Raw genomic sequence first — 13,850 nt, 5'->3', positions numbered from 1 at the left:
TTCAAGTCTATATGGCCAAAACACACACTCTTAACCACTACACCTGCTACCTGCAGTACCCACCTTGACAGAAAAGCTGGAACCCCAGCTGCTGCAGCCTCTCTGCCATGCAGACCCCTGGCCAGCACAGCCACAAATAGTAGGGGCTCTGCTCTGACTTGTCTCAGGAGAGCCGGCTGCCCAGACTGGCCCTCAAGATTTGGGGTGGCCAGTCCCTCAGGCAAGAAGAAATGTCTGATTAGAGCCCAAAAAACCCTGGCAGGAAGCAAACAGCCACAGTCAGTGTGCTCACGGCCTGCAGAGGCTGGACTCAGCCCCGTACTCTGCCCTTCTGCTCACGAGCTCCTAGACGCCAGCTGTTGGGACTGGAGGTGTACTGGGGCAGCCCAGGTGCAGTCTGCCACCAGACATACCCCACACAGGTGGAGAAGCCCCTAATCCATCCCATTCCCTCCCACGTAGGATGAAAGGAAGCCACTCAGAGAGGTGCAGAGGGCTTGGGCCCAGCCCCACACGGCCACGTCTGAGGGGTCCTGTGAGACGTCAGGCAGGCTCCTTGGCTCGGTCCACAGCACGAACACATTCACAGCCTGCATAGTGCATCCACTCTCTTGTTCAACCATTGCTTTCCCCAAACCATTTCTGTACCCAGGTCCTGACCACACGGAGCCCACAGCCCGCAGGAGTCGAGGAGGCCCAGGAAGACCCACTGGCATGGGATCACACAGGGGCTGTGTGGGGGGCATGGCCAGAAAGGATTTGGGGCTGAAGTGATGAGGAAGTGAGCACGAAGGCCCAAGTGAGGACCAGTGGGAGGGAGAGAGCCTGCTGAAGACAGGAACAGGAAGAGCAAAGGGCTGACCCGAGGGTGAGCAGTGGGAGTGCGGCCAGGGCAGGCAACCAGCCGGAGGAGGGGAGGTGACTGTGCCCGGCAAGGCCGAGGCGGAGACATGGAGCTACTTTACAGAGATAGAGAGCGGCCTTTGGGCTCTGGGGAGCCTCTTCCCAGCCAGGCCCTGGGGTCTCAGCGTGTCCAGGCTGAGCAGGAAAAGGAAAGAGATGCTGCCAAGAACAGCGACTTGGCATCCAGCACCCGGATTCCTCACAGCTCGGGCACCCAGCCACCCCGTAGCCTGGGATCACTGTGGTCAGGGAGAGGCTGCCTTCAGGGAGGCAGGAAGGGCTGTCAGAGAAGAGGTAGAGAAAGCAGAGGCCCCCTGGGGGAGGCAGGCAGAGGCTGACAGATGGCCATGGCGTGGGTCCCTTCCTGTAGCACAGAGCCATGGGACTCTGAGGACCAGAGAAGAGCTTCCGTGGTGGGGTGGGGGAAGCAGGAGCCAGAGAGAAGAGGGGCGTCCAAACAAGCTTGCACAGGGGCATGGGACACGCCCAGCCAAGGACGGAGACAGGGCGCCGAGACTCAGGGGGGTGTCCATACAGGAGCCAGGGACCTGAGAAAAGGGCTACAGCCCAGAAGGTAAGAGAAGACTAAGACAGGCCTGTGACCTCAATACCCCAACATACAGGGGCCAGGTGGGCCATGGGAAGACTGGAAGGCAAAGAGCAGACGGTCCCAGAGCCACATCAGCCCTCTCAGCCAGAGATGCCTATGCCTGAATCTAAAATTAATATCAAATTTTTTAGTTAAATATTATTTATGTAATAAACAGTACATTATATTCAAGTCTAAATGGTATTGTCTTTATGTGTACAAAGATTTTATCTTTATATGTCCAAAGAAAATTGTTTTGTTTCCTTAGCTCCCACTTCTCAGGGCTACTGGGAAGTTCATCACGTCAAGCCAGAGTTTCCTGCCAAAGTGAAATCCAGTTACCAGGCAGGAGACGGTGGTGAGCGGTGACCCGCAGAACTGCCGGGCGGCGTCTTGAGCAGCCAGGAAGAAGGGATGGGAAGTGACCACCAACAGACCCACACTGTGTGCGACGGGCAGAATCGCCCCCAGACAGACCAACAACAGGGAGCCTTCCAACATCCCTGGGGCACAGGAAGGAGCTTGTGATTCACAGAGATCCCAGGGAGATCCCCAGAGGAGCCACAGCCCTGGGTGCACACCGGCCAGGCTTTCTGAAACCCTGGGGCCATCGCAGTCAGCACTTGCTGATGTACTAGCATGTAGCCACAGTGACACTGCTTCCAGATACAAGAAAACTCAGGCTGGAGAGTCACATCTGTGTAAGATAACACAGGGGAGGCGGGGGGAGAAAGAGCCCCAAATGTTAACCAGGTGTTCTGGGATTCTAAGCAGATCTGCTTTTCTTCTACACATCTGTTTGTATTTTCTAAAATTTCTACGATGAACTGTATGCATCACTTTGTACTAAGAAGGGAGCTCTGGCATGGACGCCCACCCACGAGCTGCCCAGGTGCAAGGCAGAGAGTAGCAGCCTCCCGTGCACCTTTGCTTCCTTCGGGGCAGGCAAGGATGAGGAGGACTCGGGTCACCGAAGAGGGGCACTGAGGAAGACACTGTCATTGCCCAGGTATAAACAATAATGACAGGGCTGAGCCTGCCTAGGACAGACAGAACAGAGAGGCTGACAAAGAGATGATGGAGTCATTCTTACTGTCCAGCCAGGAGTTCTCCTGCGGGCCACCACCACGTAAATGCCTCATCGGTTCCTGCCTCAGAAACAACTATGAGCCTGCACTCGAGGACATGTGGCAGATTGCTCAGAGCGATTTACCATTAAAAATAATGAATAAAAGTTTTTTTTAATCTTAAGTATCAAGGAGGTGAGAAAATAAGTGAGAATCCAGAGATGGAAGCAGAGTGGGCCGGGGGGCTGTTCTCCTGAGCATTGTCTCTCCACGCAAAGTTGGGCTTTCATTGCAATGGCCTCACAGGGAAGTGGGCGGGACCTACACAAGGTGGGCGTCTGCTCAGGCACCTGGGCCCACAGAAAGCTGGGGCCTCAAAGGGCTACACCAACGGGCCAGCGGTAACCTAGAAGTCCACCAGCTTACCCCCAGCCCAGCCCCAGGGAGCTGCAAGGAAAGATGCCTGAGTGCTCAGGAGAGTGAGGAAAGGCCTTGGAGAGGTCATCATCACAACTGCAGTCCAAAGTCAGAGCACCCACATGTCTCACGAAACCTTAAGCCCTGAATTTAGCTTAAGGATGTCTCGGCAATACATAAAATGGGTAACATCATTCCAGAAGGAAAATAAAAATAATCTCAAGGGACTTTGAGACATAAGAATTGGCTCATCCTTTAGTAGGTCATATTAAGAGCTAGAAGAACTTCAAAAGAAATATGAAACTTCACTCAGTGGTTTTATTGTTAATAGTATCATTATAGTATACATATCTCATATATACATATCATATATATTATGCTAATGATATATTATTATTATTTGTATTGTTATTTTTAAGCTATCTTATGTAATTAGCAGGATAAAGCAAAGAAGAAACGGTATCAACAGGGTAGGAGACTTGGCCACAATAATAATCAACTTCAGACTTTCAGTGCCCGGAAACAAGAAAGGCTTATTTCTTGCACATGCCATACATCCGGTAGAGGTTGTCAGGATGCTTTACTCATTACACTTTCCCAAGGATCCAGGCTGATAAAAACTCCTTCTCAATACATTTCCACAATTAGGCTGGGAAAAGAAAATTGAAGCCAGAATCAGTAATGAAGTTATCTAGCCTAGAAGTGAGAAAATGGTATTTCTCCTCACAACTCATTGGCCAGAACATGTCATGGGGGCGTATCCAACTACAAGAAGACCAGGATATTCATTCTTTCACATGCCCACATGGAAGCAAAAATAGAATATCATGGAAGGAACGACACTAAAGACTACCACAGGACTCATGTTAACACACAAGAAAAGAAACGCAGTATAAACTCAAAAAAAGTCAGTTAAAACCCCTACAAGTTAAATATGGGTGGAAAATATTCAAGATAAACTCAGAGTAGTATCTCCTCAAACTCACACTCAAATTCCAGAAGGACAAACTACCAAAGCTTAGTCAGGAAGCAATGGATCATCTGTAGAGCTCTTCATCGATTGAAGGAAACAAATTCATGACTGGCAGCCTTCCCACAAAAAACACTCTAGACCAGATCATGGTGCATTCTGCGAAATATTGAAGAAAGAAATAGTACCAATTTTAGAAAAATTATTCCAGAAAAGTAGGGTGGGGACACTTTCCAACTCATTCTATGAGGCCAGCACTGCCTAAATATCAAAATCAGACCAAAAAATGGCAAAAAAAAAAGACCAGTGTCTCTCAAGAACAAAAAAGTAGAAATAAATTTCCTTAGCAGTATTTTAACAATTCTAATCCAATATATTAACAATTTCCAATGCAATAACATATAAATAGAATAATTCATCCTGACCAAGTAGAATTTACCCCAAAATATAAGATGGGCGTAACATTTGAAAATCAGTGTAATTTACCATATTAATAGAGTAAAAACATAAAACTCATGTGTTCATGTCAATAGAAACGGAAAAAGTTTGATAAAATTCCATACCCAGTCATATTAAAAGAAAAAACACTCAGAAAAGTACTAACAGAAAGGAGCTTCCTCATCCTGCTAAATGGCATTTACAAAAAGCTAACATCATATTTCATAGTGAAACACTGAATTCCTTTTGTGATGGTTAATTTTATGCGACGTGGTTAGGCCACAGTAACCAGATTTTTGGTCAAATATTATTGAAGACGTTTCTGCAGAGGTATTTTTTTAATGAGATTACCATTTAAATCAGTGGACTCTGAGTAAAGCAGATTACCGTCCATAGTGTAGGTGGACCTTGTCCAATCAGTTGAAGGAATTCATAGGAAAAGACGGATCTCCCTAGAAAGAAAGGGAATTCTGCCAGCAGACACTCTGGACTCAAACTGCCTCTCTTCCCTGGATCTCCAGCCTATTGACCTACACTGCAGAATTTGGAACTGCCAAGCCTCTAAAATCCTGTGAAACAATTCCTTTAGACAGACAGACACCTACTCATGTACATACATACGTTCTGTTGGTTCTTTTTCTCTGGAGAATCCTAATACACCTTCCCACAAAATTGGCATGCCATTTATCAATTTTTTATTTCTCAACTCAAACTCACCCTCTTTCCCCTGCATTGTTATAATGGAGCTACTCTCTGTAAAACTTTCCCCTATGCCAGCTGGCTCAATGTTATGCTTTCTCTCTAGAGGGATCTAGGGGACACTGAGTCAATAGTGCCAAGAAGACACCCTACTTTTGGAGCCCATTTCTCCTTTCTTTTCATTAAGCTGGTGAGCCAGAGAACTGGTGTGTGGAAGGCCTGCTGGTGCTAACTTTGGAAATTCCCCCCCCACAGTCAGTGGTCTGCTCTGATGCACGTATCACAATGCTGTGGAACCCTGTCTCACTTACATCATAATGGCCCTCCTGCTGTACTTAAGCACCGGCCAGGCCAGTGAGTGAGTGAGTGAGGGAGTGAGGGAGTGAGGAGAGAGCCTCTTCAGTCGCTTGTTCTTGAATTGGCTTGATTCTTCCTCTGGCAGCAGAGTTCCAGGGAGGAAGGCACCTGATTTTAAGTCACTCTCTGAAGTGCTGAGCCATGAAGCACAAACGAAAAAGGAAACATCTTGAAACCACACGTTCCCCCAAAGCTGCCAGGATGTCAGGAGGTGTGTGTCAGTGATATTCTCTGAGCAATGGGGATCTAGAGACCGTCTTCTAAAGAAAAAAGGAACAAAGATTCCTACCTATGGGAGAGAAAGGGCAGGAAGGCGGGAGGGAGGAAAAGGTGGGGGTGCGCCGGTCTTTCTCAGGGATCAGATAATCTGGGGGTCAAGAGAAGGTTCCTGTGACTAGGTCCTTGTCTCTGTGGCGTAGGACCTGTGTTCCCTACGTCATGCCGCTCTGGGTTACTGTATCACAGATGTAGTGATTGATAAGTATAATATTTCTTATATAATGCATTTCCCTCCTTTTTACATAACCGAGGCCATTTGTTAAGTAAATGGATATTGTTATAAGTTTTACAATAATATTTTTTCTAGTTAATGAAGAAAGTGTGGCTCAAAGAGGTGAGTGAAAAAGTAGGAAAAATTAGTACCTAAAATTGGAGGTGCAGGGATGAGAGTGTGAAGTCACACAGAAAATGGATTGATTCCTTAGACTGTCTCCGACATAAAGACCTTTCGTTCATTGTCTCAGAGCACAGAGGTGTAAATGTGAGGCTCCTTTATGAAATGTAAGGGAAAAACCAGCAGGATACACACACGCGCATGCACGCACAAGTACACACAATACCATTTAACCGCAATGGCTGAATTGAGAAAGTTTGGTTCTTTCTGGAAAAACGGGAACCTGAAATTTCTGGTGACTGTGATGTTTAAAAAGTAAACAATTCCTATGAGGAAGAGCCAATGCTCAGTAACGGGAGGGGACAGATCAGGACCAAAACCGCGGGTCCCAGTGGTGGGTGGCTCATGAAGAGAACGTGACATCTGGATTCCAGCGTACCCCAGTGGGGCCTTGGGGAGAAGCTAGGGAAGGGAGTCTGTCTTCAGTTCAGCTTCAATACAAACAGTGCCTGTTCAGAGATTTTTAGTGTAAACTACGAGACATGCCAAACACATTCACACCAATTCACACATACACACATATACAGCATAAATGAGCCAAGGGGAAGCCACAGAGTAATTCTAATACAATGGCTCCTTAATACGTACCAGGTCAAATTATTTGCTTCTCAAAACTCATTATATCACTAACGGAGTAGATTCATTAGTTGAAGTGTTTCTCTCAGGTAATGCCTTATCCACAGCCTTGGGGAGATTTAGTAATGTGGTTACCCTAGATACATACAGTAATTGTCTTTTGTTTAATCCATATCATTGTTTCTCAAGTATTGACATGAAGTGCAAGATAAACATTCAAGTTGATGGTAGAGTTTGTATTGGGTAAAAGGGATCCCACACACCCTGCCCCCCTCCCCCATCAGTGGTCTGCTCTGATGCACGTGTCACAATGCTATGGAACCCTGTCTCACTTACATCATAATGGCCCTCCTGCTGTACTTAAGCACCGGCCAGGCCAGTGAGTGAGTGAGTGAGTGAGTAGTTGTTGGTTGTTCTTGAATATACTGACCTGCTTCTTGGCTGTCATCACTTGAACCTCTGGCAGCAGAGTTCCTGGTAGGAAGGCACCTGATTTTAAGTCACTCTCTGAAGTGCTGAGCCATGAAGCACAAACGAAAAAGGAAACATCTTGAAACCACACATTCCCACAAAGTTGCCAGGATGTCAGGAGGTGTGTGTCAGTGATATTCTCTGAGCATTGGGGATCTAGAAACCGTCATAAAAAGAAAAAAGGAACAAAGATTCCTACTTAGGGGAGAGAAAGGGCAGGAAGGCAGGAGAGAGGAAAAGATGTGGGTGCGCCGGTCTTTCTCAGAGATCAGATAATCTGGGGGTCAAGAGAAGGTTCCTGTGACTAGGTCCTTGTCTCTGTGGCGTAGGACCTGTGTTCCCTACATCATGCCGCTCTGGGTTACTGTATCACAGATGTAGTGATTGATTAGTATAATTTTTCTTATATAATGCATTTCCCTTTCTTCCATTTTTTACAATGTTACAAGTTTTACAACAATACTTTTTACAGTTAATGATGAAAGTGTGGATCGAAGAGGTAAATGAAAAATTAGGAAAAAAGTTTGAGTGCCTAAAATTGGAGGTGCAGGGATGAGTGTGTAAAGTCATAAAGAAAATGAATTGATTTCTTAGATTGTCTCAGACATTGAGACCTTTCTTTCATTGTCTTAGACTATAGACATGTAAATGTGAGGCTCCTTTATAAAAGAGAAAAACCAGCAGGACACACACACACACACACACACAAATACCATTTAAGCACCATAGTTGAATTAAGAAAGTTTGGCTCTTTCTGGAAAAATGGGAAACTGAAATAGTGGTAGTGACTGTGAGGTGACTGTGTGTCTTCCCCTGGCTTATACAGCATAAGTCAGCCAAGGGAAGACACAGAGTAGTTTCTAATATAATGCCTTGCTTAATATGTACCAGGTCCAATTATTTGCTTCTCAAAACTCAAGATTCATTAGCTGGAGTAGATTAGGCCTGAGTAACTAATGCACGAAGGAACCTGTCTATTTCTTATGTAACAATCAATGTATGTGAAGGAATAGGGCAAGACTCCCTGCTGATAGGAACTTTTTATCATTAAAACTCAGCTTTCAAATAGACAACAGGTTATCAACATCCCAGATAGCTAGAAAAGTGAAGAACACAATAGGGCACAGAGGAGGACGTCATGCCTATGCCTGGTTGGGGAACCTGTCCTTGCCACTCATTTCCCACTGCAGAAAACTTACTCACATGGTCAGAACTACTGTAGCTCCAGGGGGAAAGGCATTCCAGGCCCAGGGCCTCGGCCTCCTCTGGAACCGGTGAAACCAAGACAAGTCCAGGAAGAGGGCAGGTTGGGAGAAAGGCTTTTCTTCCTTGCTGTCACTGGCAGCTCATGCTCCCCAGCCTGGCACACACTCCACTGCCCCACCTCTGCTGGAGACAGTCTGAGTCACCGTAGTGTGGGCTGAGAGAGAGAAGGGGCTGAGGAGGAGCCAGGCGGGGAGACGGGGCAACGCGACGGCCCAGGCTCAGAACTGAGTGCCTTCCCTCAGCAGGGCCATAAATGACCCCCTGCCCAAGAACTGCCCGGGGTGTCTGTTTCCAATCCCTGGGAAGAAATATAGCACGTGGGTATGTCTGCCTCCTTTGAAAGAGGTTTTCAAAAGATCTGAATAGGGAGGCTGAGAGTCTTGGAGAAATACAGAAATACATTCCCAGAAGAGGAGTCTGGGGCAAGTGTGTAAAGTCTTCATTAGAGCATCTCCAGCACCATGGCTGCTGCCCAGGAATTCCCTGCAAAAATGCTGAATCTCTACCTCTCTCTATATCTATATTAACATCCCTATCTTTCCATACACCAATATAGATACCAATCTAGACAGGCAGACGGGCAGGCAGACATGCAGAAGTCTTTTAAAACTTGTACCCCATGTCCTCTAATTATGTAATTTCTCGTGAGGAAAAAGGAACTAGTACCCAAATTTAGTCACTAGTTTTTGATATTCTGTACACATCTTTAGAAATGTCACATACAAGATACCCAGTATCACTGACATCTACTACACACAATTTTCATAATTGTTTCCTTATATTTTGGAGCAAGTGAAGTTTCAAATGCTCAATTTCATGAGGTGGGGGGGGTTTCTATGCCTAACCTGATAATCGACTTAACATGTCTTTTTTGAATGGATAGAGATCCCAGAAAATGCCACATCTGCTTTTTTGTATTCCATTCCTCAGAATTCCAGAATTCTCAAGAGGATTCTCCTCAGCCGGAGGCACGTGTGGTGGTCCCAGACCGCAGTCAGACTCCGGGAGAAGAGTCCTCTGTCTCGGAGTATTTCTCCTGCGTGTCGTCTCCAGGAAAGCTTCTAGCTGCTGCTGAGGACGGTAAGGGAGACACAAAGGCTGGACGGGATGAATAGCTGGCGCGGCTCAGCCAGATCCCTACTTACTTCACTTTCCCTTCAAAAACAGGAAAGGGCTTCAGGGCAGAGGAACTAAGACTGCAGCCTCTGCAGAGGGACAAATTGGGGGTGTGCTTTCAAGGACAGGACAGTTCCCCATGTGAACACTGGGACAGCTGTGAGATGGTGGGCTGTGCTGGTAACAGGGTGGGAATTCAATTACCTCCTCCCTCAGATCAGCACAAACTCACTCACACACACCCAGTATTCCTTCTCACCAGATAGAGCCCCATTATCCTTTCCTGTCATGTTTTCTCTCATATGTACATGCCTTCATTCCAGATGCGTCCTTCCCATTCCCTACAAGTGTTACACAGATACACACTTCCACCTTCCCTCCTCACACAATCATGCTCAGACTCTGCTGACTACACACTAACCCCTAAATAATGTGCACCCTCTCACACACGTAACTTGTTCCAGCTCCCCCATTAGAGCCAGCCTAAGCACTCAAACACTCAGAGGCCCTGAAATGAATGCACTTTCATATACAGGCTTTCTATTCTGCATACCTCTCCCCCACTAAACCTTCAGCCCAAAGCCTTCAGCCCCTCAGAGAGCTGCACTTCTGGGAAGCTCAAGCACACTTCCTCTAACATGCTCCGTCTTTAACTGTTTCACAGTAAGAACACGTACACCCCTGTTCACGTGCATTGTTGCACCACACACACATGTCCCAGAACACACATAGACCTCCACACCCTCAATCCCACATAATCACACCACACACATACCTCAGATAAAATGTATGTCACACGGCATTCTGTGATCTCACATATGTATGTACTTCCAGGCCATGTGCCCACATAGGAATATTCTCATGACCATCTCAACTCCTACAGACTTCACACACTTATTCTAGTTTTCTCATGTCTGAAATTTCCTTTCCCAGGAGGAGGAGGAGAAGGAATCCTTCAGTGGCATCAGTATATTCTTCAAACTCAGCCTCTTGAGATGACTCTACCCGAGGTCTTGGAGGAATGGCAAGCTTCCTCTGACTCTACCCAAGACCCCTTTCCACCATACCTGGGAACGGCACCCGTCAAGGAGATTTACTACAGGCCGGTCCAGATGAAAAGAGGTGTGGCTGTGTCATGGGATGAGGTGGAAGTCTTGCAGCCCGCCTCAAAGAAGACCAAAAGACAATCTGCTTTTTTCGAAGAGGCTGAAAAAAAGGGTGAAGAGGCCTCAGACATATGGAGCCGCTTGTCTACACGGGAACTCGTAGATGTCAGCGACTATAGCGAAGCCTCAGAGGAGAGGGAGCAGCCTGGCAGTGCGGTGGAGCCTCCAGCCCAGGAGGAGAGCCCCAGGGCCGAGACGCCTGAGTGGCTGGTGGCCCTGGACAGCGGCTTCAGGTGCCTGGGCTGCTGCCGGGTTTTCCCCAGCTTGGAGGTCCTGCAGGACCACGTGGACAATGCGGTCCGTGAGGGCTTCAGCTGCCGGGTTTTCCATCGCATCTTGGCTTGGCTGAATGACAAGAAGGAGGAGGCGAAGGAGAATCGATGCACGATCATTTAGATGGCAGGCCAAAGAACACTTTGGCAGGAAGACATCCTCCTGCGAGTACATAGACTGTTTCAGGCCCTAGGAAAGTGGAAGGGAAGTAGTCCAGACTCTACTGAGGGCCTTCATCTCTTAGCAGCCATGATACCCACTTTGGTTAAATGTATCCACCACCTTCCCTACATACATATCTGTGTTATGCTTTGATATCATATCCAGAAACAAATTGCCAAGATCATTGTAAAGATTACTTACAAGGGAAACCCCATCAGGCTATGAGCACACTTCTCAGCAGAAACTTTACAGGCCAGAAGGGAGAGGCATGAAATATTGAACATACTGAAACAGAAAGACCTTCGATCAAGAATCCTCCACCCAGCAAGATTATAATTTAATTTGAAGCAGGGGTTAAATAATCTCCAGGTGAAGGAAGGCTCAAATAATTTGTAACAACAAAACCAGCATTACAGGATATTAAAGAGATTGCTGTAAATGAAAACGTTCCTAAGGCTAAATAGTTTTGATTAGGACATCTAATACATAAAGGGGGGAGGAAGAAGAAGGAAAAAAAGCACTTTTAGGCTGTGTTTGAAATACAGCAATCAGCAACTTAATATAGACTGTCATATAGTAAGGAAGCTATCCTTGAGCCTTTGGTAACCACAAACCTAAAGCCTGTAATAATAATAGATACAAAAAATTAAAAAAAGAGAAATCCAACCACAGCACTACAGAAAACCATCAAATAACAAGAAAAGAGAGGGATCATAGGAAGATGACGGCATGAGTAGTTCAGAGGAAATCTCCTCCCCAAAACATATAAATTTATGAAAATACAATAAATACAACTATTCCTAAAAGAGACACCAGTGGATGCAGTACAACAGCCAGGATACATCTACATCTGTGAGAACTCAACATCACACGAAGGGGGCAAGATACAAGCCGTGGCCAGGTGGGACCCAAACGCTCCCCCACCCCAAAACCCAGCGGGAAGAAAGGAGTCAGAATGGGGAGGGAGTGAAAGCCCAGGACTGCTAAACAACCAGCTCTAGAAATCTGCATCCGGACCACAGACACAAGGTGCACGGGGTGCTGGATATTAGAGAAACAGGAAACCAAAACCTGTGGGCAGGTCCTCGCAACAGGCACCCCTAAGACAAAAGAAAACCTAGTGCTTTCTGCAAGTCTTAAAGAGACAGGGACCCCATAGCTGGACGAAGTTGTCCCGGCACACTTAGCCAGCAGCTGGGAATCCTGGGGAAACTTAGGCACCCTAAACCCTGGGGAGGCAGGGCAGCTCTGAAGCCCCTCACAGCACTAAGCAGCCTGCCAGTCGTTCCTCCAACTTGTGTGGACCCCAACACACCGGCCCAGTAGAGGGAGAGTGGCAGCGTGTAGCAGCCACTCCAAGTTAGTTCAAATAACACGTGAGAAAGGATCTGAAGAGGCAGACCTAACCAGTCTTCCTGAAAAAGAATTCAAAATAAAAATCCTAAACATGCTGACAGAGCTGCAGAGAAATATGCAAGAGCTATGTATGAAGTCCGGAGGGAGAGTACAGACGTACAGAGGGAGATTACAGAAGTGAAACAAACTCTAGAAGGATTTATAAGCAGAATGGATAAGATGCAAGAGGCCATTGATGGAATAGAAACCAGAGAACAGGAATGCATAGAAGCTGATGCAGAGAGAGATAAAAGGATCTCCAGGAATGAAACAATATTAAGAGAACTGTGTGACCAATCCAAAAGGAACAATATCCCCATTATAGGGGTACCAGAGGAAGAAGAGAGAGAAAAAGGGATAGAAAGTGTCTTTGAAGAAATAATTGCTGAGAAATTCCCCAAATTGGGTGAGGAAATAGTTGCTCAGACTACGGAGGCACACAGAACTCCCGAGAGACATGACCCAAAGAGGACAACACCAAGACACATAATAATTAAAATGGCAAAGATCAAGGAAAAGGACAGAGTATTAAAGGCAGCCAGAGAGAAAAAAGATCACCTACAAAGGAAAACCCATCAGGCTATCATCAGACTTCTCAACAGAAACCTTACAGGCCAGAAGAGAATGGCATGATATATTTAATGCAATGAAACAGAAGGGCCTTGAACCAAGGATACTGTATCCAGTACAATTATCATTTAAATATGAAGGAGGGATTAAACAATTCCCAGACAAGCAAAAGTTGAGGGAATTTGCCTCCCACAAACCACTTCTACAGGGTATCTTAGAGGGACTGCTCTCGATGGGAGCACTCCTAAAAAGAGCACAGAACAAAACACCCATAATATGAAGAATGGAGGAGGAGGAAAAAGAAGGGAAAGAAATAATCATCAGACTGCGTTTATAACAGCTCAATAAGCGAGTTAAGTCAGACAGTAAGGTAGTAAACAAGTTAACCTTGAACCTTTGGTATCCATGAATCTAAAGCCTGCAATGGCAATAAGTACATATCTTTCAATAATCACCCTACATGTAAATGGACTGAATGCACCAATCAAAAGACAGAGTAACAGAATGGATAAAAAAGCAAGACCCATCTATATGCTGCTTACAAGAGACTCACCTCAAACCCAAAGACATGCACAGATTAAAAGTCAAGGGATGGAGAAAGATATTTCATGCAAACAACAGAGAGAAAACGGCAGGTGTTGCAATACTGGTATCAGACAAAATAGACTTCAAAATAAAGAAAATAACAAGAGATAAAGAAGGACATTACATAATGATAAAGGGCTCAGTCGAACAAGAGGAT

At 46.1% G+C, this 13,850-nt stretch overlaps 1 protein-coding gene and 1 long non-coding RNA gene across 3 annotated transcripts; one reads left to right on the top strand and one right to left on the bottom strand.

The window, feature by feature from the left end:
• Positions 1–821: 821 nt before the first annotated feature.
• Positions 822–8,729, bottom strand: LOC130680410 (uncharacterized). 2 transcript variants are annotated; one of them, XR_008993406.1, is made up of 4 exons: positions 8,364–8,728; positions 7,120–7,316; positions 3,963–4,105; positions 822–3,625 (listed from the first exon to the last, which is right to left on the bottom strand). It is a non-coding gene; the product is annotated as an uncharacterized LOC130680410 (long non-coding RNA). The 2 variants fall into 2 exon arrangements; XR_008993405.1 differs by having other exon boundaries at positions 822–4,105; positions 8,364–8,729.
• Positions 8,730–9,252: 523 nt separating this feature from the next.
• LOC130680286 (protein FAM170A-like) lies at positions 9,253–11,104 on the top strand. The gene is made up of 2 exons (XM_057490532.1): positions 9,253–9,506; positions 10,476–11,104. The coding sequence occupies exons 1-2, from the start codon at positions 9,302–9,304 to the stop codon at positions 11,102–11,104; spliced, it is 834 nt and encodes a 277-aa protein (XP_057346515.1). The 5' UTR covers positions 9,253–9,301.
• The last annotated feature ends 2,746 nt before the right edge of the window (positions 11,105–13,850 follow it).

The sequence above is a fragment of the Manis pentadactyla genome, chromosome 13 (assembly GCF_030020395.1).
Source record: "Manis pentadactyla isolate mManPen7 chromosome 13, mManPen7.hap1, whole genome shotgun sequence".
In the NCBI taxonomy this organism is placed as follows: domain Eukaryota; kingdom Metazoa; phylum Chordata; class Mammalia; order Pholidota; family Manidae; genus Manis; species Manis pentadactyla.
Note: the sequence above shows the minus strand (reverse complement) of the source record. Positions and strands in the feature narration are given on the sequence as shown.

Bases quoted from the DNA above. Each gene is read 5' to 3' on its own strand.
- LOC130680286 (XM_057490532.1), top strand. From the start codon at position 9,302: ATGGATAGAGATCCCAGAAAATGCCACATCTGCTTTTTTGTATTCCAT. The intron at 9,507-10,475 runs GTAAGGGAGACA...TTCCTTTCCCAG, and splicing joins TCTAGCTGCTGCTGAGGACG to GAGGAGGAGGAGAAGGAATC.